This window comes from Parasteatoda tepidariorum, chromosome 8 (genome assembly GCF_982258835.1).
Source record: "Parasteatoda tepidariorum strain Cologne lab strain chromosome 8, Ptep-v5.0, whole genome shotgun sequence".
NCBI classification, from domain to species: Eukaryota; Metazoa; Arthropoda; class Arachnida; order Araneae; family Theridiidae; genus Parasteatoda; species Parasteatoda tepidariorum.
In genome coordinates, this window is record NC_141762.1 from 85678102 (window position 1) to 85704240 (window position 26139).

Genomic DNA, 26139 nt, shown 5'->3' on the forward strand with positions numbered 1-26139 from the left:
TTTCAAAGAATCTCTATTTGAGATCAAAATGGGCAACAGGTGGCACAGAGCAGGACTCTCTACATATGGCAACACTTTCCAGCACCACGTGTCCACTATTTTTTTTATTGAAGCCAATTTTTGAGGAACAAAATGTACCAAAGCCCATAAACACCAATCTTACTTACACCAAAAACAAATACGCAAAATATTTTTATTTATTTATGTCACAAAAATTTAGAATCGTCAGTAATTTCGTAATTATAATCAATTAGGATTTTTGAAAATGAAAATTTTTCATTTATTTCCAGAAAAGCACTTAAAAATGGAATAAGCTTTTATATGAATCTTAAATTAAAAAAATTTAAATTGAAACAAAGAAAACAATCTCGTTTTAATAGCCGAATCTTTATAGATAAGTATATGCCCAGAAAAGGGTGATCTTGTAAGATGGGCATTAACAGAGTTCAAATTAGCAAGCCATGGACCGATATTTAATGCACACATGCTTTTCCCAACAGCTGTTTTTACCAACACCTATGAGATCTGAGTTTCTTAAAGCTGCCGATTAATTCGGCGATCCAACTCGTCCAGAGGTTCTCGATAGGGTTCAGGTCTGGGCACGCCAGTCCATTCAATTAACCCCATTCGCACCATACCAAGCCTTGGCGACCCTCGCAACATGACAGCTGGCGTTGTCGTCCTAGAAGTAACAGGTTTCCACCCCGTAAAACTGCCACAACGCAGGAAGAACATTGTCATCCGAAATAGTGCATCTTGCATGGGACTAATGCTGATGTTGTTCCCTACACCAGTGTTTCCCAAACTTAAGACTTTTGTGTACCCTTTCTAAATTTTTCGTAACACTGTGTACCACTAATAAAAAAATGAATGTATTTCTTGCAATAAAAAAATTGAACTTAAGTTAAAAATCACAACTGGATGTTCATACCAGTAATTATTAACTGTTAATTCTGCAAACAAATAGCCCATAGAAAAATACGTCCTCGTTAATTTTCATGGCTAACTTTATTTTTAAATAAAACTTTTTGAAATTTTCGTTTGTTGCAAGATATTTCGCATAAGAACGGGTACCCCTGACAAACTGTTCCCGTACCCTTGGGGGTACGCGTACCACACTTTGGGAAACACTGCCCTACACGATATTTACCGGTGGAGGGCGTGACGTATATCAGGACCACAGATATAGTCATTTGCATAGGTGTCCAAATACTTATTGGTAGATAGTGTATTTCTCTCTTTATAACAGGCATTTTATCATTGATGAAAACAGACAAATGAGTCAAAATAAGTACTGAAAAAGTAGTTATATATCGAAAAAAGGATTTGAATAAAAAAATATGTTAAGACGAGTATGAATATGTATTTTGTCGATTTTTACCTCCATTTAAAAAAAAAATAATATTAAAAATTTATGACATTTTAATAATGAAAATCTATGACATTTAAATTTTTTTAATGCATTAGAATGAGTCATGGTCCAACCGACATGCGCTGATCGCTGGGACCCAAGCGGAGGAACCAATCCTCTCTACAGAGGACCTGATGTGGAGTCATGTCTTAGAAAATTGTGTTGTCATGTCTTGGTTCATCATCAGGGATGCTTTTCAGACTTTCGCCATTAACCCATTCTACGAAACCTTAAGCGACGTAAATAAAGTACTATAATGCAACTCATTCGATGACGATAACAGACACAAGCCATATAGGCTAGGGTTCTGGGTCATTCTTAGAAGAAGAAAAAAAAAACAGAATTTCACCACTGATTTTTTTTTTTAAATATTTTATTAAGTTTATATCCGTTTTTAAGAAACTTTAACAACATAAATTTTTTAACGTTTCTTAATATCCATAGTATTGTAGTTTAAATCATATATTGAAATTCGTTGAGTTTTTTAAGCTAGGTAGGTAGGTAGGTATTTCATATACATCGCACTAGAGCTGTACAATGGGCTATTGGCGACGGTCAGGGAAACATCCCTGAGGATGATCCGAAGACATGCCATCGCAATTTTGACCTTCTGAAGAGGGTATGGCTCCCTTGCTTTGGTAACCCGAGTACCTGGCGCAAAGCCAAGCACTTTACGGAAGAACAGTTAAACGAGGACCGATACCGCGCACCCTCTGTCCTTACGCAGGCTGATCTAAGTGGTCACAAACCGCTGTGGTGTAACTGCCACTGTAAATATTAAATACCAATTCACTAGTGTATAAGACATGTTAACGAAGCGAACTAATTGCAATCGACAGGGGACTAGAGAAAATCTTAAGTGAAGGGCATCTTGGAAATACTTGGATACTATCTGACAGCCGTAGTTCAATTCAACACCTCAAAAATTGGGCCCTCATTGGAGATAAAACCAGTTTTTCGATCTTACAAAAAGTAAAGCTCATTTCCCAGCAGCATGAGGTCCACTTTCAATGGATCCCGTCCCACGTCGATATCCACGGCAACGAGTTGGCTGACAATCTCGCAAAGAAGGGACTAGACCATCCAGTCCCCTCCACCTCACAGCTTACATACCTTGCACTTTTCGCAAGGCAAAAGGCCCAGAACAAACCAAAGTGGCTGCTTCCACCTACTCACTACTGGTATAAAGCAAAAAGACCAGGATTCTCTCTATCTCTTCCTGGTGACAGACAAACCAACACTTGCTTATCCCGACTGGCCAGTGGACACCTGAAAAGTCTCACATTTTCTGCTAATCAAAAGATCTTTCCTCTTTGCCCTAAATGCCAACAAAACCAGGCATCACCTGAGCACATCTTGAACTGTTTAGGGCTGGACTGGAACGACATTCATTCCTCTCCCATTCTGGTTTCGGACTTTCTTAATGTCAACGGATTTATTGATCTGGTCTGACCCCGTCAGACCAGATGAGAATTAGCAACAACAACAACATGTTAACTTGATTCTAACAAGAGGTACCTTTTGATAGATGAAGGTTGACATGGTCATTAATTAAATTCCCCACATTGGTGACCTGCGGACGTGATATGAACTTTTCATTGATGGATGATCCACATTAAAACAGTAGATTTGCTTAAAAAAATATACTGCCCAGAAAAAAAAGTACGGTGAAGTAAATAAAGTCCTCCCAGTTAATAAAAACAAAAAGAAATGAAGGGGAAAGAAGTAAGCAAAATGCTGGTAACAAAACAAAAGAAAGAGAAAAACGAAAATGAGCGAATGCTATAAACATTAAAAAAAAGAAAAGAAAAAATTATGAGCGAAATGCTATGAACAAAAAAAAAGAGCGAAATGCTATAAATGAAAAAAAAAATGAAGAAAATAATGAGCAATATATACATATAAAATAATAAAACAAAACAGCATGAATCAACTATCATTCATCGAGTTCTATCTCAGATAAAACAAGAGGTACCTTTTGATAGATGGAGGTTGACATAGTGCACGTATTCGGTTTGTAATTCCCACAATGCTTACTGATCGCTGCCAGTGATGCTTGAATTCAGTGTGATTATTTTAAAGATCCGATAAATTAAGTCCATATATGTGTCCATAATTTCTACAAACACGATTCTTCAATCCTAAAGCTCAGAAGATCGATACATTTTACTTATCGCGATATATCCAATCAAGTTAGTTCTTGCTAGCCTGTTCGAATTCGCATCTGCGAATTTGATTGATATGAATTTCGCAAATGCGTGCGTTGTACTGTGCAGTGAGAATTGTCCTTGCCTTCATAATGCTTAGCAGTGTTCTCTAGTGGTAAACTTGTAAAACATTCTCTTGTGATTTTTCGTTCTACTTTTAGTTTTGACAAGTTTGGCATTATATTAGAGCTGTCTGCGAAAGTGAAAGCGTATAAATAATGGCAACGTCGGGGTTTTTAAGTTCCGATATCAACATGGAGCTGCATTATGGCGCGTTGTTTTAGTTACTTATTGTCATTTTTAAAACGTTGGTTAACGTGGTCTTGGACATATTTGTGGTTATTCTGGCTAATGCTTGTATTTTTTGTAATTTACTTACTACGCGGCCCTCTAAAAATCAGCGAAAACATAAACATGGGTATGACAGATCAAGACATATGAATTAATTTAATAAATTTTTTTAAACGATCGTCTGATTAAATCATATTTCCTCAGACGAAATAATAAAAAGTGTTTAAAATCATTAATTGTTGTCTAATGACCGCACTACTAAGCATAAAACATGGACATATCTACTATCAAAGAATTCACTATTATAATATGTTTATATACATCATCTTCCTAATATAAACTATTAGTACAATTGGTATATTTCTGGAATTTTTTTACAGAAGTATATCTATACATTTATATGTTTAGTGAAGGATATATTTTTGAAAGTTTAAATTTAGGAAGAAAAATCAATTCTTAGATTGTACTTTTTAGAGCTGTGTTTACATCAAATATGAATATCATTCAGATTTATATATTTATTACGAATGTTTATTTTTGAGACCATCATTTTTAAAGCTGGTTTTATTACATATGGACCTTTTTGTTAATTATCTGATTATTTATAAATAAAATACATCTAATGAACAATTCTTTTCCTCATTAATTTACTAATTGGTTAATTATTCATTTCGGTTCTAAAGCTGTTTGAAAATACCTTTTCATTATCATAAGGATGGGGATATTTCCGTATCATGATCTGTCATGCCAACTACATTCGCCAAGGTGCCAAATAGAAACGTGCAATTTAAAAGAAAAAAAAAACATGTAGATGTTTGCCTGCTGAGGGTGGCTTGGAGTTATACCCTTTGAGTTGGTCCTTTTCTCTGATGTTAAGTTTCTTGACGGCCGCCTAAAAGTTGCTAAGACTTGTTGGTTATTCTGCGGCAGATCACGATACGAAAATCTCCCCATAAATATTTTTTATTTAATAATATATGTATATAATCTTTCTGTATATTTTATTTATGAATGTTATGTTGTATATTTCCTTTAAAATCTATAGTTTTGAAAAAAATCAAGTTACATTTGTTAAAAATTTGCAGATATAAGGCTGGTTATGTATTGTACATATTTATCAAACTATCATATGCTTGTCAGAAGAACTTAAAATTTTAACTTTAGATAAAATCTACGAATTAACATTAGATTCAGATAGGCTGAAAGCTAAGACTATCAGGCTCTTTTATTTCAAAATGTCTTATATTTTTTTTTTTGGAATTTGATTTTTAATGTTATATTTCTGACAAAGAATTAATTGTTGGTGTATATTGCTTTATTTAGCACATATATAGGATCAAAATTATTTGGCTATAATCATATTTGACAAATCTTATATTTTAATATTAACTTTAATTTAAAAAATGATGGCTTGTTGAATAAAGTATTTAGATCCTAGTTTAAAAGGTTAGGTCCTGTAATGACACTTGCCAATCAAGCTTATTTTCTTTACAGTTTGATTGTTTCTTTCTTTTTTTTAAGGTTCAGATATCATTTACAAACCTTTATTAATTTTGAAGAAATTGTTAAGTTGTAAATGATCATAAACTACAATTTTTAATGTCTGGCTAAAGTCTAAAAATCTGCCAAACAAAGAGCAACGTAATCTGTAGAAGGTTGTTTTAGTTGAAAACTTTTCTTCTTGGTCGAAACTTTAATATTTGCACTTTAATAAGCTGAAACTAATAGATTAAATTTTCAAATAAAATAAAATTAAAAATTCTTATTGTTTTCAGTTGTCATGCTCTTTCAAAATGATGCATTTAATAAGCATTTTTTAATTACAATTTATAAGGTGAATGACATTTCTAATGAAAATTATTTGAAATTTATTATTTTTTAAATGTCTAAGATGTAATTCTTCCCATTGTATTCATTATTCCACTATTGGTGAAATTTCTGTGATTATTTATGTGTATATCTGTGATTTTTTTTTTTTGGCCTTAAACTTCAATAATTAATTTATTACCAATAATTTATGATTCAAAAATTAAAGCAAAATAAAAATATGCATTATTTCTTAATTATAAAAATTTTTTAATGGGCAAAAATGCAGCTTGATTTGTAAGTGATACTTTGGATATTATCTTTATTATCAAATAAATTGATAATAATAATGTATGATAGCTTATGTTAAATACATAGATCACTCAAATATTGCTTTTTCATTAAGATTGTGAACCCTCTTATTGCTATTTTATTAAAAATATTTTGTTACTTTAATTATGATTATCTCTTTTTAATTGACACCTTTTTTTCAGCTTCCATGTTTTTAAATACTTTGACTCCGAAATTTTATGTTGCTTTGACTGGAACATCTTCTCTCATATCAGGACTTATTTTGGTAATTTTCTTTGTTATTTTTAAGCTATGTGTGAAAAATCATTTTAATTTATCTATATACTTTTAAAACTGCTTGATAAATCTTTTTAACTGAAGGCTTTATTTGTATAATGATCAGATTCCTCTTATTAAAAGCAGGAAGTTAACCTTCCCTAATAAAAATTTCTATCTTATTCTCATCTTCCAAACTTTTGAAAATATTTAGCACTGAAATAGACGAGACAATAGTAGCAACGATTTTTATTTTATTTTAAAACTAGAACTCGTTCAGTTTATTTTTAATATTCAACAGAAAGTGCCAAAAATATGACAAGATAAGAAAAGCAATTCACTTGTTAGGCTACAAATGTGCCGAATTGAAAAAGTTGTGTGACAATTCTAACATTGCTTTCAATTATTATTCATTCATTAAATTTAACTATGCAGTTTAGCCCACTCTCAGTTCTGCAGATAAAAAGTCCTATTTTTTAACCTGCAGTCTTCTAGTCATGCATAACATATTTAATATAATTTAAAAAAATCCTTTTTCAATAAATAAAAATCATTAATATAAATCTGTAACCTTTTTATACCACAACCTTGAATTGAGTGTGGAATAAAATCTATTTTTTAGAGATTCCTTCTACTTCTGCCTAACACATTAACATAGAATTCAAAAATCATTATATGGTTGCTATGGTTTTGATTACATTAAAATTCGTTATGATTTCTCCCGCTCTCTTTTCCGCCAATACTTTTGAATGCATAAGGCTAAGAAAAAGAGCCTTGGCATTAAATTTAATCCATTAATAGCCAATACATGGATTTCCTTGGCAAAAACTATTTCAATGTACGCATTACAGTTGCTCTTTTGATTTCTTGATTGACAGAGAAGCCTTTTGGGGCTTAGCCCTGCTGCCGCATCATCCGTGCCATTTTCTAAATGTATTAATTAATATGTATGAACCTTTTTTTTACTTCAGAGCTCCATGTAATCACGCATACATTTCAAAAATTAAGTATTTTTATTTATTATAATTTGATTCTTCATTAAGCAATTTATGATTTTTTCTTAAATAATGGCTTTGACATCAGACTAGAATAAAATATGGATGACTACACCAATCAACACCCTTTTCAGCTCATGGTAATTCACCAATCATCAACTAATAGTATTTTTATCTAGCGCCAACTATTTTCCTTGATACTTTTTTGCATAGCAAAATGGGTTTTTCTGTTTATAGGGGAGAAATATTTTTCCAATTTTGCCCATTTGCTGAACCACCTGTGGATTAATCTGTCTAATCAGCTTAACTTGGAATCAGCAGTTTTACAAAAAAAAATTATAAGCTTTACAAAATTTTTTTCAAGACTCAGACTGTTCTCTCTATAACCAGTATACAGCTATAAAAATAATTTTTTTCCCCACCCTAGCTTGAAGTTAACCATTTTATTAATATTATTTACTAAGGAATTTTCTACAAACATACAAATTTAAACCTCGTTAGTTGACCACCTCTGTACGTTGGTACCCTGTCTAAAGGAATCTTAATAATTAAGAAGAAAAAAAAGGCAAAAACAATTAAATTCCATCTTTATTAGTTTACTACTTGTCTAAGTTCGACCACCAAATTGTTTATTCACAAGTGGTTAACTTAGAAAAGGTTGTGTATAACAATGTGTGCATATAAAAAAATACACACTTATGATGCAGTTTTGTTAATGTTATAATGCTGCACAATAATGAAAGAAATATTGAAATTAAAGATAAAGAGATACTGTCATTAATTTTTCAAAATTTGAATGGCAATCAATGAATTTTAATTATTAAACAGCTATTTGAATAATTTAAGCAAAAAAATTTTTTTTCTTCAAAAAAGTGTGGATATTATTATTTTTTTACTGTTTTTTGAATATTATTCTCATGAAATATTTAAACTTCTCTCATTAAGAAATAATCCACTTATTAAGTCATATTTTGGATTTAGAATATGGGCTCATCTAAAATATTTTTTATATTTATGAAGTATATTATGGTTCTAAGTTTAATTTTTCAGAACATTATTTTAATACATAAGATTGATTTAAGTGACAGTTTATATTGTATTAAACTCACACCTCTTATTTTTTATTTTCTCTGTTTGTAGATATTTGAATGGTGGTACTTCAGAAAATATGGAACTTCATTCATTGAGCAAGTTTCTTTAAATCACATTTCACCATGGATTGGAGGAAGTGAAAGTAATAGTGATTCTTCCTCAAGTGGTTCAACGTCTAATGAAACTAATGGAAATAATGCCAACTGTAATCAACAGACTGGACCAGGTAATCACTATGTAGCATTTTTCATGCGAAATTCAATTTTAAGTAAAGAATTAATCACATGAGAAAAATCTTTGTTTATGTATAAAAAAAGTATTATAAATATTCATGTTTCTTTTCAGAGTGTAAGGTTTGGAGAAATCCGCTTAGCTTATTTCGAGGTTCAGAATACAACAGATTTCTTTGGACAACCAATAAGGAACCATTAACATATTATGATATGAATCTCTCAGCACAAGATCATCAGACATTTTTTACTTGTGAAGCAGATGGCAACAAGCCTGAATATGAGAGTATGATTTTTTGTTTTGTTTAAGCTAGCTTTAAACCAGCTATGAATGTTGTTTTGATTTTGATTAAATGTTTTTTAGTATATAAACTTAAAATTCTAGATCAACCTTTCTATATTGTATTCAGCTCTAGAACCTTTAATAACTGACCTTCCTTTTACAATCTTTTTTTTCTCTTTCATAAACATTTTATCGAGAAATTAACTATATATGCATTTATTATCTATTTTTTAGTAACTATGATATTATTTATTATTTTATAAATATATAATATAAATAATGTTTTTTCATAGTGTTATTAATAATATTCTTAAAATAAGGTTGAATACCCAAATCGTAGAAGGGAGGGGGCATCTAGTATTAATCTGTATTTCTTTTTGATGTATGCATATCATAACATGAATAAAAGAGGCTAAATTATGTGTTTTATTGAAATTTAAACGAAAAATTGTCATAAACAGTGAAAATGGCTATCAGGGAAACATATTTCTTTATTGTAGAATTTAGTTATTTTAATTTGAATTAAAATGTTCAGTGGGAAGTACTAATGCAATTTTTTATAAATGTTATTTATATTTTTACATTCCTTTTAATCGTTTATTCAATATATTGTTACCTTAGAAAAACAATGTTTTTATGACCGCTGTATTTTTTTCCACAAGTATTTTACTTGAATAATTTCATAAAAATAACCAAAATATTAAATAATGAATTGATGGTTCGATATATAAATATATATATGTATCTAATCTGCATAAATCCAATCAGCAATTCGTTATTTAATATTTTGATTATTTTTACAAAATTATTATAACTAAAATATTTGTGAAAAAAATACATCAGTAATAAATGTATATATATGTAGTTAAAAATTCAATTTCAGATTATTCTTTATTAAATCTATTAAAATTTCAAAAGAGAAAAGACTGCTGAAAAATATTTTGCCCAACATTCGGCCAAATGTTTGGTTGAACATTTGGCAGAAGGGGCAAATAGGCTGGATATTGAATAGTGGCTAAATATTAATTTCATCCCTAATAAAAACTACAATGGTGGAGAAAAGGTCTTCAAAAATTCTGTAATATAGAAAATTAAAACCTTTTGTGCTTTGATGTCCAAGGGCCATAAAAGCTTTTGGTATATGATGTAGTTCATTCTGTATGATGTTTTCCTTTTGTAAGTTTTTGGAGAAAAAAATAATGGCAACATTGCCTTTTCTTTTGTTAGTAATGCAGACTGCTTGGAGAGAAAGAGATCCTGAAGCTAGAGTCAAAGCTGCACATCAAGCTCTTGAAAAGAACCCAGAGTAAGTGTGTCAGCAGTTTTTGCTTTTTGCTTTATCCTCTTAGTTTAGATTTGTCCATAAAATGCATGTAATTTTTTAATACATATATTTGTTGTAACTTTTAATGTATTAAATTTATGGTAAAAAGGTTTTTGCAATACATATTTTATATAAAATTTTTCCTATATATACCTAGAATATATAAGCAAAAACACAGAAAAAGGTTTCAAAAGACAATTTCTTCTTCTTCCCTGAATGTTATAGTGCTTTATGATTAAGATTGCATAGCTACTTGTTCTGTATTGGATTTAGGCCAATACTACTAGGATAGATATTTGAGCTTGTAGAATGGAGAAATATATAGACTTGTAACTCAGCTTTCAGATCTTTCAATTATCTTGTGTGTATCTTCCTAAAAGTTGTACCTTGTTCTTGTGTGTACCTTCCTAATTTTTCAACTCAATACACCATCCTTGACTTCATTACTGAAGTCATAACATAATTTAGGAGATTCTATGTGATTTTGTTTTCTTTGCTGACAGCATGAACATTCTTGGCACCCTTCTTACGTTTCCTTTAAGTTGTTTGGTTAATGATACTTAAAAGACTAATGATCTAATTGTCACAAAGCTTAATATTTATGTATTAGTGAACACATAACTACATAAGAGAGCCTTTTAATTTCTTTTCAATCCTGCCATTCTAATATGTAGCCCTCCAGTGGCACAATTTCTTGGTGCTGACACCACTAGTTGGAAGCTGGGAGTAATGAGTTTGAGCTCTTGACAGCTGTCTAAACAATCAACGTGTACAGTCAGCAAAGTGGTTGTTAAATCTGCCGATTCTGAAAGCCTGCTCATTGGTGCGGTGTGGAAGTTTGAAGAGAAGGTTAGGAGCTGTCCATGTCTGACCAATGTGTATTACATGTCTGACCACATTTCCGTGACCAATGTCAGAACTATCCGGCATTCCTTAACCATGGTCATTTGAAAATAAAGGCCTTAAAAACAGGGCTATGTGATTGGTTGACATGTGTGCCTAAATGTACATGGCTTACAATGATGGAAATTAAAAGGAAAATTATGTAAAGTTTCATTTATCCAATTCTTTTTGTTTGTATCAATTTTGTGTTGTCTCAGTATTTTTAAAATTTTATGGTAAAAGCATTGTTACCTATTTTAATGTTTGTATCAATTGTTGTTTAATAGTAATTGTTGTTTAATAGTTCATCAATAATTGTTTTAATGTTTGTATCAATTATGTGTTCTCTCAGTATTTTTCAAACTTGGTGGTAAAAAATTAGAACTAAATTTTTACCATTCCAAAATATTTATGCTTCATTATAAGAAATTTATATCTAATTATAATCTTGTTAAAATAAGTTAATATATCAAATCATATAATACTGTTTTACCAAGTTGCTTCAGTATTGTTAAATATAACCTTGACAATTGTTCCATAACCAACAAAACTTGTTGCTCCAAACAAGTATGATAATTTTATCATTATTTAATCTGAGTGTAGTACAGAACTGATGATTTTTTTTATTTTTAGATGTGCGCCTGCATATATATTATTAGCTGAGGAGGAATCATCATCAATCATTGAAGTAAGACTTCGATTTTTCCACTGTGTTCAATTTCTAAGATTCATGTTCTGTTTAATTAATTCTAGTTTCAGATTCATATTGTGTTCACTAACTCAATGTTTATTTAATTCTAGTCAGAAAAACTATTTCGGCAAGCATTAAAAGTGGCAGAGGTGAACTATCGAAAAAGTCAGCAAATCCAACATCAAGGCCCATCTCAAGAAACGTTACATCGTAAGATATTTCAAATTTTGCTTCAAATACATTTGTTTATAACATAGTTTTTGTTAATGCAAGTACAGTCATGTTTTAAATACAATTTTTAAAATAGCTGATTGGACTTGGCTGTATATCTGAAATATTTTAACACTTAGTGTTTAATAGAAAAAAATAGTTTGTGAATTGTTGTATGTTGTAAATTTAAATGCAAATTAAATTAATGTTTTATTTCAGGGAGAGATACAAATGTTCTAGTCTACATTCGAAGAAGACTTGCAATGTGTGCAAGAAAACTGGGAAAATTAAGAGAGTGTGTGAAAATAATGCGTGATGTATGTTGCTTTTTTCTCCCTTTTTAAAAGAAATATATTGTTTTTAAAACATTTTATGCCCATTGACCTTATTTCATTGCGATTTTCTTTATTACATTGTATCTTGTATCTAAATATATGTATAATATATGTCTTTCTGATTTATGAAAAGTGTTAAAAATTAATGTCTAGTTTTAGAATTGTCAGTAACAGTAATCAGTTACTGAGATTTAAGTTAAATGATTCTAACATTTATTACAATTATTTTTTGTAAAGATTTTACATTTTAGTTAAAATTTTTCCATATTTCCATCCTTATTCAATGAAACTTTCTTGCTCGTAAATTCGAATCTTGGACATTCCAAATAAATTTTTAAAAAATTATAGTTTTCTGATTAAAAATTGCATGGTATAGATAAAATATGGTCTGGATTTACATTGAAATTTTCAAGGAAGTTTTCTGAAATTAAGTAGGAACCCTGAAACTGTGTAGACGTTATAAATATTTTATTAACTGAATTACTAAAAATTCTCAGAATAACTTCAATTGTTTAAAAAAAATGTAAAATTTGACATAATTCAACATTTCTCAAACCAAATTTGAAAATTTTTAGTTCAATTTTTATTTGTAAGTCGGGTGTAATTTCTTCTCTATATGAAAATATAATATTCGTAACTTCTTTCTGAGTTATTCTTATGAATAATTAATTTTGTACTTTTATTGTGGTTTCTTGTTTATGCTTTGTCCATTTAAATTGGAGCTCCAGTTATTGAAAACAGTTATTCTAATATTCTCACCCTTTTTTTTATATAGTAATAAATGGCCAAGTTTGAAGGCTTCCTGTGTCACTTTTGACTCATAGACCATAGGTTGTTCCTCTCTGCTCCAAATTAAACTTAATTTCCCAATTCTAATTTATTTATGGAAGTTTTGTAAGACAACAATGTGTTATATTTAATTATGTTATTAGGTAATTTCCAATTGTTTTATATTTTAATTTGTAGCTCATTAAAGAATTTCCTATGATGAATGTATTCAACATTCATGAAAATCTTATAGAAGCACTTTTAGAAATGCAAGCCTATGCAGATGTACAGGCCGTTTTAGCAAAATATGATGGTATGTTATCACATTTTTGTCTAAAAAGTAAAATTGATATTGATTTTGGAGTTTTTGATGCTAATTTCTCTTCCTTTCAGTAGCCCTGAAATGTTGTAACATATTAGATTTTTAAATGCTATGTTTGTAGCATTTTAAAAACATAATATAATATTTGCTGCAGTAGTACTATAATAAGGAGCTAGTGTTTTTTATTTTTGTTAAAACTTTTTTATTTGAAAGGTATACTAATTATAAAGAATTAATACCCATAAATAATGTTAAAAAAAATAGTTTACTCAATGAATTAAAATATGCTGTCTATTTATGCAAAAGACAATTTTACATAATTGATTTGTAAGCAGTTTTGATATTAAAATACTGATTGTTGTAATGATAAAAATAATTTCTTATGGGTTAAGTAGTATGCTATTTATTTTTATGGTTTTAATAGTATTTCTGAAAGTCTTAGGTGCATAATAAGAAAATAAAAATGAGCTGAATTTTAGCTTAGTATAAGAAATCTTATGTCATTATTATTGGCATAGATATCAACATTTAATTTAATGTAGTCCATCGTTTTTGTTATTTACTGTTTCAAAAAACCATAGCATATTCTTATTAATTACCAGTTATAAGCCTGTCCAGGAAAACTTGGCAAAGGCCTAAAGAAAGTTTAATTAATCATTGAAGTACTATGTCTTGTGATTTATCATTGACTATTTCAAATAAAGGCATAAAGGTCATTTCAGAATTAGGTAGTATTGATTAATTTCTATTACCCCAAAAAATAATTTTATATATCTTTAAATTATATTTCTGCAGTATGTACAACTATCGTTGAAAGTGATCAAAATATATAATTCAAGAATAAATTGTGGTGATGATTGTTTAAAAGTCCTCTGATTTTTTATTTTAATAAAACACTGTTGATTGCAAATTATCTTTTTACAGATTTCTAATAAAATACCAAATGATTTCCAAGTTAAATAGAACTATTTTTTATAAACTTTCCTTAATTAAATAATTAGAGTGTTATTTAACGATTTAGTTATCGTTTAAAAGATTTTTCTTGATTCAGTCTGAAAATATTCAGTACTCATGCAATGGGTGACTTGTGATTGTTGAAATGTCTAATTAACTATTTCTAAAGTTGCTTAAATTAGTGAAACTCCAAACTTATTTTTCTATTTAGTGCAGTGTGTTAATGTCTTTGAACTTTAATGTGTTGCTTAACTTACACAAAAAATAAATTATTTTTCTGAATTCTAGTATTTTAATGGGATCTATTTTCAATTGTATTTTTGCTTTGCTGTTCTTCCTGTCCTACATTGATGTAATGATTTTTATATATAATTTTTAATTTAGAAACCATGAAATAGAGGTTTTATAAACAATAAACATGTTGGCATGACTGTTGAAAATATTTATATTTTTTCTACAAATAATAAATTTAAATTTGTGTATATTTGCTTGCCAAGTCATGCAATATTTTAGAAGACTTACAATAATAATTATTCTAATGTATAAAGAATTAACCTTTTTATTAGGATTGATAATGAGTGACTATAAATATTTAACGAATTCATTTATGCTAACAGATTGAATAATAAATAGATTATGGCTATCACTATGCATGTGATGTAACATAATGCTAATTTTTTTCCCTTCAAAATGCTATTCTTTTATGTTATTTTTTTTTCAAATAGTTGTTATTTTATCTATAATTTTAGGTTTATTGAATAATTTCCAAAAAGGAACCCTTATAATTTAATAGCGCAGGATAACCAATTATTGTCACTTGATTTATAAAAGTAATGATTTCTAAACTGTAACATATGAGAATCTGAATATCTTGTAAACTTCCCTTAAAAGAACTGTGAGATTTCCTCTCCTGTAAGTTTTTTAATGACTATGTATAAATGACAATTAAATAATTCAATTCATATCCGGAGTGATTTGTTGAAGTTATTTAGCTTCCTTACTATCAAACTATGCTCTAAACAAACAAACTATGCTCTTTTATTAAATAAATTATTAGTTCCAGAATGGGACTCTGTTGTATTCCTATGCAAATCTAGTCCTCTTTTATTTTTATTAATATGTAAGTAATAATTAAAACTATTTTAAATTCCAGACATAAATTTACCTAAATCAGCTACTATTTGCTACACAGCTGCACTTTTAAAAGCGAGAGGAGTAAGTGACAAGTAAGTTTCATATCATTATACATCGCGTTTATATATTTATTTGTTTTTTTACTCACTATAATAATTTTTAATAACTAGAACATCTGCTTACAGATTTTCACCAGATATAGCTTCAAAAAGAGGTCTTAGTACCTCTGAAATGAATGCTGTAGAAGCAATTCATAGGGCTGTAGAATTTAATCCTCATGTGCCAAAAGTATGTGTACTTTATTAATTTTTTCTTTTTAAAAAATCATTTTTTTTATGACCCCCAACAAAACATGTACATTTTCATTTTAATTTTTACTGGACTCTTAATGAATTTGTTCATAATTCGTAATCTGAACAATTTATGCAGTAAAAATTATTAACAAATTGAAATATTCTCTTTGTGTTTTATTTATGCATTAATTTATTTTAATAATCTAATAAAAAAATTTCATAGCTCTCCTTTGAATAAAGTTAAATTTTCTTTTCGTTGTTCGGGGAGAATTGCATAAAAATATAATTGTATGTTTGGGGAAACCCAGCTTTCTAATCATATTTTTAAAATCTGGATAAAAAATATTTATAAATTCAATTCAAATATTGATAAATTTTTTTAGACCCTTACATTAGAAATCAGCAATAATTGCAATGTTACTAGTCATTACCTGACTGAAGTTACTTCAAAATTCTATAGAATTTTGTGAACAAAATGTACATAGACTTGATTTTCAATAAAAAAATTGTGAACAAATTTATAGCTTTAAATGAGAATTTTAGCTATTTTTAACTTATAATTCTTTTAGTTTTTTTTTTCATTGTAGCATTATTTCTTTTGAAATTTTAAATGTACATTAGGGTAAGCAGAAATTTTTTTTTCTTTTTGAAATTGGATTAGTTGTAGTGTAAAAAAATTGCTTTCATGCCTCATTTCATATTTATTTCTTAGTTTTTTGAAAATTAATTCCATCTTACTAAAGAAAGGTATAAAATAATTTTCTTGATGAAATAAGATAGAACTATCTCTTTGACACTAGTTGCTTTGTAAATAACTTGTTTTTCATAGTTTTGTTTAAAACACTGAAGACTCAATTGAAAAAATCATTTAGTGCTCTGGATCCATGCTCTGCATTCATCATTTAAAAAAAAAATTATTTTGCCCTCTTTAAGAGGTGATAAAATAGTTTATTAAAAGTATGTTTAAGTGAAATATTATTATAAATACTCTGTTCTTCATAAAAATCAGTCGTGACACCAATCCTGCTGATTTTAATGTAAAATGACTGCCTAATTCCAAGTATAACCCTTCTCTCACTGTTTTTAGACATTCACTCCCCCTAAGTTTATCACTCTGACAATTTTATGGCCATAAATCTGATTTAAAGAGGTGAATGGATTATTTTTACCATTAATTTTTTTTCTAGGAGTCTGAAAAAGAAAATGTTTTAAAATTTGAACATTTGTGACTAGGGGTAAAAATTTATACTTGATTAAAAAACTTTATTTGCTTAAGAAAAGTAAAGCTGATAATAAAAGTTGAGATGTTTTATGCACATTTTCAAAGCTTGCCTTTTTTTCTCCAATTTTTGTTGGCAACTTTTTGTTTTATGTTTACAAAAAACTTGTTTCTCTCTATCATGACTGGCAAGTCATGAGAGTGGGTGTTTATTTTTGAGCGCTTGATGTATGGATAATTGTATTACTGTCTTAATATTTTTACCCAATAAAGTGTTTTAATCAAGTATGTATTCTCATTTTTAGTCTCTTAGAATTACTTATTTAAAAGGGGTAAAATTGTAAGAAATAAATCTTAAAGAGTATCAAGTTTTTGCTTATTATCTACTTTATCCATTTCCAACCTTTCTCTTTCAAACATTGCAAAATTTTAAAAATTAAGAACATAGCCACAAATTTGGTCAAAAGCAGACATAGGTTCTGAAACCCTCGCAAGAAATTTTGTAAATTAATTCTAGTATGATTATTATTAATTCTGTTTTATGTTATATCTTAAATTTAAAGTTATCCTTTCCACACCACGAAATCAAATTTGTGATCATAAAATTATTGGAAGTCAGTAAACTTAAAAATATGAGTGCCCTTATAAAACAGTGAGTTAGATTTTATATTATATATTTATAATATTTTTTATCTAATGGTTAAAATATGCCTTTTCTGCACCTCTGAATCAAATTCATGGTGATAAGAGTTTTTTTCTTTTTTTTTTCTAACTTAGTGATATTAAACACATTCATATTGATTTTTTTCTAGTGTGTAATAAGAATTTTAAGTATTTTAACAATTGCTATTTTTTACTAACTCTACCTTTCTTATACAATTCATTTATTTGCTGACGTGCTAAAATATTTAATATAGTGATATTTATTTATATATCATATTATGCAGTGTTTTCATCATAGAAAAAAAATGGGTGAGAATTTCTCACCTTTCTCAAAAACAGGGTGAGATTTCAGAAAGTTAAGTGAGATTTCTAAAAACTAAAAAAACACAAATAGACTTGAAAAAAAATCATTTCTTTTATAATAATACATTTTTAACACCTTCTATATTTCAAAGCATTGAATATTTTTGATGCATCATCATAGATTTTGCCTTTACTAGGTATTTGCCCATCTTACATTAGTGCATAAAAAATTTGAACGTCTTACATGAAAAAACCTTACCTACGGTAAACACGTGGTTGCAGAGAAATGTGTTCTGAAAGGGGTTCCGTGGTTTGGAGGGGTTGTGTTCTGTTGTTCGAAAAGGTTCTAAACAATAATGGTAAATAGGGAAGCTAGATAATGGAGCAAATGTTGAAAATAATGAAAGATCCAGGAAGAAAAGACGAATTGAAACGAATTTTATTCTAAATGACGTAATTCGAAGCTTTTTCCAAAATGTGAGAAACTCACGAATTTTGAAATTGATTTATAGAATGCGCGAATTTCTCGCGATAATCATCTTTTAATGCGAGAAAAGAAAAAAATACGCGAGATTCTCGCGTTCTCGCGCTGTAGTGAAAACACTGTATTATGATAATATGATATTTAATTATAAAAGTATATTTCTGATATTATGAATGAATTATATTTCAAGAAACTATTTAATATTAAAACAGTGTTTTTTACTGCAATTTACTTTAAAATGAATGTCTTTTTCAGTATCTTTTAGAAATGAAAAGCCTAATTTTACCCCCTGAGCACATTTTAAAAAGGGGTGATAGTGAAGCAATCGCATATGCTTTCTTTCATTTACCACATTGGAAAAGGGTGGAAGGAGCACTAAATTTGTTACATTGCACATGGGAAGGAAGTAAGTCCTTGTTTTATGTTTGAACACTAATCTTATTTATGAGCTTTTCATGAAATTCTTTACAACAGTTGAAGCATTTGAGGCATTGTTATTTTAAGCCACATTTTCACATTGTTCAAGATAGTGGTATTTTTTGTGGAAAGCATTGCAACTTCCATGTAGGCTATAAGATGGTTCTTTGTAAGTGCTTTTAGCTAGTGCGAATTCAAGAAACTTGTTAAATACCTGTCTGGAAACAATTCTATACAGTTTGATGTTAAAATGGTCCTTTGAAAAAAACTGTGGCAAATCACTATATTGCTTTATACCTTTCAATTCGAAATTAGGTTTTTATTTAGTTAAGACCTATGCTTTTTTTATTTTATTAAAAATGAGTAATAATTAGTCAAAATATTGCAAAAGATGCTAAAATTTAAAAAAAAGAATAATGTTTTTCTTTCTTGAATTTCAATTTTTCAGAATTTCACTTTTAAAAATAATTAGACGTTGAAATTTTATTGTAAGAGTAGAGTATTAGAAAGCAAACAAAAAAAAAATTGAAAGAAAAACATAGTGTTTACGTAAATTATTTTTTTAATTGGAAATTTTAATTCAATAAATATTCTGTTATTTCAAGAAAAATTATGTCTTTGTCATGATTTCCGATGAATTTTTATCATTGAGATATGAGCAATTAAAAATTAAATCCATTTAGTTTTACTAAATTTTATTCTTTACCATCAATGAATTCTGATATTATCTATCCCATTTAGCTGTATATACAATATCTTAAACTATGTGAGATTGATTGAAAATTATATTATTGTAAAAGAATCTTCAAATTTCATCTTATTATAGTTGGTACCAATTCAGCATGACAAAATTTGTTTTATTATTAAAAACTTTGAAATCCTGATTTTTTAAGCTGGCAGTTTTAATTATTTTCGAAAGATGTTTAAATTAAGAAAATGTTTTTTTCTTCTTCATAGAATTAACATGCTGATTAACTTTTAAACAATAATATATTTTAAATGTGAAGTATGTATTATTTTTATTTACATGTTTATTTGCTTTTAGCATTCAGAATGATTCCCTACCCTTTAGAAAAGGGGCATCTTTTTTATCCCTATCCAACTTGTACAGAAACAACAGACAGAGAGTTGTTACCAGGTTTGTGTTAACATCTTTGTTTTTGAAAATGTATACTTGATTTTGAATATGTATACTAAAATAAAAAAATTTCCTGTCCTAAAATTCTAACTAGAATAAATAACTCTTCAAAATAAGAAAACAGTTATTTTATTATTACTTTAGTGTACATTTAAAACTGCTTTTTAAGTTTTTTAATTAAAATTTTAAAAAAATTTTTAAAGAGAAGAGAATGAAATTTTTTTATTTGTGGTGGCAGAATAACTAAAATATTGATTTTTTTTCCAGCTTTCCATGAGATTTCAGTATATCCCAAAAAAGAGTTGCCATTTTTCATTCTTTTTACAGCTGGTCTCTGTTCTTTTACAGCCTTATTGGCTTTGCTCACTCATCAATACCCAGAACCAATGGGGACATTTGCAAAAAATGTAGGTATATAAATTATGCATTGTTCGATTCTCTATGCATTTTCATTTATTCATGGAAATTCTAAAACTAGTTAATCTTTAGTATTGTTGCTACATAGTGTGTCCAATGGGACAAGCACTTCTATAAAATTAGAAAAGAGGTATTTTTTATTTTACTTTAGGAGACTGGAAATATATAATGTGTATCTTTTCAGTTAGAACAATTGGTTTAAAGGTACCTTTAGACTTTTTTTCACTGAATTGCAGTCAGAGCCCCCACCTTAATGAACTTTTATTTACTGAATTTTGCGATATAACTCATTTTTCTTTTGCTGTTTATAAAAAATGGAGTCAAAAATCTTTATGGATTGCTAATAAACCCCAAATTAAGGAGTTATTTCAAAAGATGAAAAAAAAATTTTTTTTTTTTTGAAGTTTAGGTGGGGAAAAAATATCCAAATTACTTTAGTATTCATCTTGTCTATAACAGAAAAAGATGTACTTGCACAATTACGTCACATATGATAATGAACTTTCTATTTGTGCAATTAAAGTTAATGAAATTTTGGTTTTATTAAAATGATTCTAATGCAGCGGTCAATAATAAAACTCCTATTAAAATGACTACTTTTTCTGTTTCTCTACATTGTTTGGATTCTTCAAACATTCTCTATACAGGATAAATATATTTATTTATTACTGTAATTAAAAGTGTATGATGAAATTTCTTCTTTATCCTTTCTATTATTATTTCCAAGACTAAGGTATTTTAAATATGTATTTCTTCCCCTGAACTCAATTATATTTTTTAATTTTTCAGTAACTTTTCATGTGCTTTCAATTTTCCGTAAATTACTAATCATCACAAATCTTTAAAACAATGGTTACTATAGTTACTGATAGTGCTAAAATTTAGTAATCATTAAAACAATTTTATAAGAAAATGCATCGCTTAAATTTTACTTTGTGCACATGTCTCTCAGTCGTCCAAATCAAATTTATAAGATTTGTAGCTTATTTGGATAGTCCACTTTTCATTTTATTGTAACTTAAAGTCTACAATGAAATTTTCACTTTATCCCTACTATTATAATTCTAAGATCAAAGTATTCCAAATAAATATTTTTACTCTGAATTGAAAAATATTTTTTTAAATTTCTTAGTGACTTTTTATGTTTATGCATTTTCTGCAAACTACTTTTCATTAGAAATCAGTTTTTTAAAAATAACAGTTACTATAGTTTCTGGTCTTGCTGATAAAAATTAATGAAGGTCAATTAAAATGTTTGCCTTTTTTTGTCACACTTTAAAATGTTTGTTTAAACATTACCTATATTTTAAAACATTTTATTTTTCAGATAATAAATTCAGGTATTTATTTTGTTTCTTTATATGTAATTTGAATCACTTGAAATTGAAAAGGCTCACTTTTCATCAAGTCATTCAATTATAATTTTGATTTATCTAGTTATTTCCCCAGTTATAATTTTTTTTTCATTTATGTTAATATTGTTGTATTCTGTTTTTATAAAAAAATTAACTGTTCATTTTATTTGCAATTTATTACCTATAAATGCCTAGACCAGTTGCATGTATCATTATTTTTTGTTTAAACTCTTTAATAGAAGTACTCGTTTGACGTTTTTTATTTTAAATTAAAACAATCTATATCAGAGGTCCAAAAATATTTTTGGTTATTGAACCCGAAATGATCACCTTTCTTTTGACGGAATTCAGACTTCAGCTGTGAAAGTTATAAGCACTTGTGACTATGTATTATGTTCTAACTATTTTGAATAAACTACTAATTATTTTAAAAATATTTCATTTGAAGAAAAAAATTTTTTATCATCAAAAGTTTTAAAAATGTGATTTCACGCCAGATAATTAAATTTGCAGTGCTGGGGTGGAATTCTGTGTAGTTCTGAATTAGTTTTTTCCCCTATTTGTATAAACGTAAAATCAATAAAACAAGCTAAATAATAGTTTATGTTGAAATGGAAAGGAAAAACTATTATAAACATTGTAAAAGGTTATCTACAAAAAATATTTCTTAATTGTTAAATTTCATTATTTTATTTGGAATTGAAAAAATACTAAAGCAATTTTTTTATGGGTATCTTTTTCATAATTTATTCAATGTATTGTTATTAGAATAACTATATATATATTTTAAAATTTTGCGAATTTTTTTTTCAATGGCATTTTATTTAAATAGTTTCTCAAAAAGAACTAATATTAAGTAATATGTTATTGATTAGATATTATTATAATAACAGGCTTCAAAAATCATAACTGGTTAAAATATGTCCGAATTCTTGATGCATTAAAGACTATGTGACTCTACAGAACACCTTTTGCAAACCACTGGTCTACACTATTTGTTGTAATCAACCATTACAGTGACCCTTTCAGAATAAGGAAAATTTTATAGACCCATTTCCTAATTAATGTCACATATTATTAACATAAAATAATTCAATGTTATTTAAGATCCTTGAGTACATCTAATTTCATTCATCAATTAAAAAACAATGCAAAAAAAAAAAACATTCGTTGAATATAGTATCCAATATATTATATTGACTACTATTTTAAAACTTTCAAATATTTTAACTAATAAAGTTTTTATTTTTTTACTCCTAAAAATGTTTCTATTTTCAAAACATTTAGTCTACCATCTCAATGTTAAATTTTTTTTTATTTCAATAACAACAAAAGAGATTATTCAAAAAAAAATTTTTCAAATACAAACTACTATGTGTGATTTTTCACTTTTAGATGTTTAGGGATTATGATAGCTGCTGTAGTCATGGTGTGTTAAATTTTTAAATGTAAGTTGTGTTCTTTCCCATAGGTAATTTTATGTATCTTTATCTTATAATTTCATTACTAATGATATCAGATCATTGAATTATTAGTATAGCATCTTCTCAGTGAATTTGTTTTCATATCCTATCTACATTAATGAAAGTAAAAAAAAAATTCAATTTGATATTTCAATAATATTAAATCCTTTAATAATTTGATATTTACTTATTGTTTTTAAAAGAAATTTCAGAGAATATATAACACCGTACTGCTTGAAAAGCTAGTAAATTTCCCATTTACAAGAGTTAAATGCAATGAAATGACACTGCTATAAAAATCCATTATTATGATTGAATTAAAAAATAAATAAAAAAAGACCAACCAAAGAAATCTGGACTCTTGTTTTTCTTTCAAAAAACTAGATAGCATGCCTTAAATGTCTGCTAATATTTTTTTCTTTAGAACTGTATGTGTACTTCAAAATTCTAAATACTTAAATTCATACTCTTAGTAACATTGACAGTTGAGCTTTTTCATTCAATTAGTTTTAAACTAAAGCTGCTTGCTGGGAACTTTTTCTTACTGCTATGTGATCTAGCACGAAATATTTGACATATGTTTTTGACAACAAAGAAATGGCTATCAGCAATTCTTCTTCATGCAGGAGAATCTTTGTGGATCGTTTTAATGAGGGATTTCTCCGTGTCAAGTGGCAATTAGAATGTAACCACATTTTGTTTGTGGTCAGAAATGTGTGCTAGTTGCTAGTGCAAAGCATAAATATTGTGTTTAATGTTTAGTAGATATTTATGTAACATGGTTAAAAATAATATAATTACTGTAAAATATATTATTCAAATGCAGGGAAACTTTGATAATTTAAATCAATATCAGAACCCAAATTACACTGAGCTACATTAAATTTGCCTAATTAAAGATGAAACTTATCGTGCTTGTATTGCTGTTGTTGCGAAAACATTTCAACTATTATTAAAAGCAAGTACTATTATAAATATTTTCAGTTAAACTAGACTACTAAGCTTAATTGACTGTTGCTCTATAGTTTATCATTCAGTTCATAGACTACTATTAAAATGTGTGCTTATTTTTATATTTCATTTATCTATGTTAAATAAGGTCTTGAAACCTCTAAAAATTAAATATACATAAAATTTTAATAAAATACATGTAATAAAATTTGATTTTAGTATTCTTTGACAATGTTAAAGTTGTATGGTAATATACGTACTTTGTTACAAAAACATAAGTCTAAGTGACCAAGGATTAAGGGCAGCACCTTTCATAAAATATATTTTTTATTGATTAACACTCTTACCATATTATAACAATTAAAATAAGCACTCTACACTTTACCTTTGAATAAAAATCTTTTTTTCGTATTCATTTTTATCCAGTAGATTCTGTAAGTTCTTAGGTCATTAAATGCATGGTCTCTTGCAGATTGTTGCTGTCCATTATTACATTCAGTGTAATATCAAACATTTAAAATGCTTTTATGGACACAATTTTGAAAGAGAGAATCTTTCTTATTTTTGAAAAAGCTTCAGTGAAACCAAAGCTTTTCTGAAAGCTGACTGAAAGCTTTTCGTAAGATAAGGGTAGTACTTATGATAACATCAAAAACTGCTCATCACTGTTTTTTGCTGTTTTTTCTTATAACATTAAAAACTACAATTTTTTTAATATTTTCTATTATAACAACTTTAAAATTCCCCCTAGTTATAAAAGTTGAAGTGTTTATGAAAGTATATTGTAGTTAATCAATACATATCTTGTTTAATCTTAGTTTGAGAATGAAACATATTATGTCTTTAAGCTATTCAATAATAAAGACTTTCTTTGAATTTAAAGATTTAAAGTACAATACAACCTTTATTTTCCAATCCTCTTTAATCTATCTGAATTTCTCCGTTAATTGAAGTATATTTTAAATTGTTCTTGTTATTATTAGTATTATTAATTTTTTTTTCTTAACAGGCACTTCCTCAATTTTAATAATTTGTTATCATAATTTAGTAATGAGGATTTTAAAATTAAAAAGTCTTAGTACTGCATGACTATGTAGAATTGATCACTTAATGTGAATTACAAATAAATATTTGGTTATTTAATAAGATTGGTTTTGCTGAAGAAAGAAGTATGAAAGTTATTAATTTCTTGTTACATCCATTTTTTTAAATTTTTAATTTTTTTTTTATCATTACTGGTATAATTTAGTTTGACCCTGATATGAAATCAGGAAAAAGCCTTACACAAGTTGAAAAGAAACTAACTTTGAAAATTAATGAAATCAGCTATTTATTATTGATTAAAAGCTTATTAAAATGGTTTTATTCAAAAAAGGAATCGAAAGATACTTTAAGGAAAAGTGTTAGTGAATTTTGAAATAAAATATCTTAATTCCTATCTGATAAAAAAATGTATTAAACATTAAAAATTACATGGATTTTCAATAATTCATGAAATAAATTTATAAAATGCATCCTTTATGATCGGGATATCTTGTTTATCTGCAATAGGTTTAGTTGCTATTTCTTTGAATAATCAAGATCTTTATGTAATTAAATTAGCCTTTTTCTTTTCTTTTCTTTTGTCTTGTATTGAAAAGTATATATATATTATGAAACATGTATATATTTTTGTGAAATTTTTTTCTCCATAAATTGTTATTGCTTCTACAATTTGTATTTGATTTTGATTTACTCATTTTTTTGTTCGTGCAGGCTATTGTATGGTTAACAATGCCCTTGGCATATCTGCTTGAAAAAGTGGAAGCGTTGGTGCCAGCTAGTGTTCTACAACAGTTATCTCGTATTTAATTTGCATAAACCTGTATAACATCATCTTATTCATTATTTATGTGTGTTCTGATCATTTGTCAAAAATAAAAACATGACATCTA

At 27.8% G+C, this 26139-nt stretch overlaps 1 protein-coding gene across 5 annotated transcripts; it reads left to right on the top strand.

The window, feature by feature from the left end:
• The first annotated feature begins 3758 nt into the window (after nucleotides 1-3758).
• LOC107451178 (suppressor of tumorigenicity 7 protein homolog) lies at nucleotides 3759-26139 on the top strand. Of its 5 annotated transcripts, none has more exons than XM_043054605.3 (16): nucleotides 3793-4036; nucleotides 6210-6292; nucleotides 8418-8595; nucleotides 8715-8885; nucleotides 10110-10188; nucleotides 11722-11776; nucleotides 11890-11989; nucleotides 12209-12306; nucleotides 13291-13405; nucleotides 15522-15594; nucleotides 15673-15790; nucleotides 18720-18870; nucleotides 19927-20019; nucleotides 20287-20426; nucleotides 23187-23239; nucleotides 25961-26139. In XM_043054605.3, exons 1-15 carry the CDS (start codon nucleotides 3886-3888, stop codon nucleotides 23235-23237), a joined length of 1656 nt encoding a protein of 551 aa, XP_042910539.1. In that variant the 5' UTR covers nucleotides 3793-3885; the 3' UTR covers nucleotides 23238-23239; nucleotides 25961-26139. The 5 variants fall into 5 exon arrangements, with proteins under 5 accessions (XP_042910529.1, XP_042910539.1, XP_071037239.1 ...); XM_071181138.2 differs by having other exon boundaries at nucleotides 15688-15790; XM_043054595.3 differs by lacking the exon at nucleotides 23187-23239 and having other exon boundaries at nucleotides 3759-4036; nucleotides 15688-15790.

Bases quoted from the DNA above. Each gene is read 5' to 3' on its own strand.
- LOC107451178 (XM_043054589.3), top strand. From the start codon at position 3,886: ATGGCGCGTTGTTTTAGTTACTTATTGTCATTTTTAAAACGTTGGTTA. The intron at 11,777-11,889 runs GTAAGACTTCGA...ATTTAATTCTAG, and splicing joins AATCATCATCAATCATTGAA to TCAGAAAAACTATTTCGGCA. The intron at 20,427-25,960 runs GTAGGTATATAA...TTGTTCGTGCAG, and splicing joins TGGGGACATTTGCAAAAAAT to GCTATTGTATGGTTAACAAT.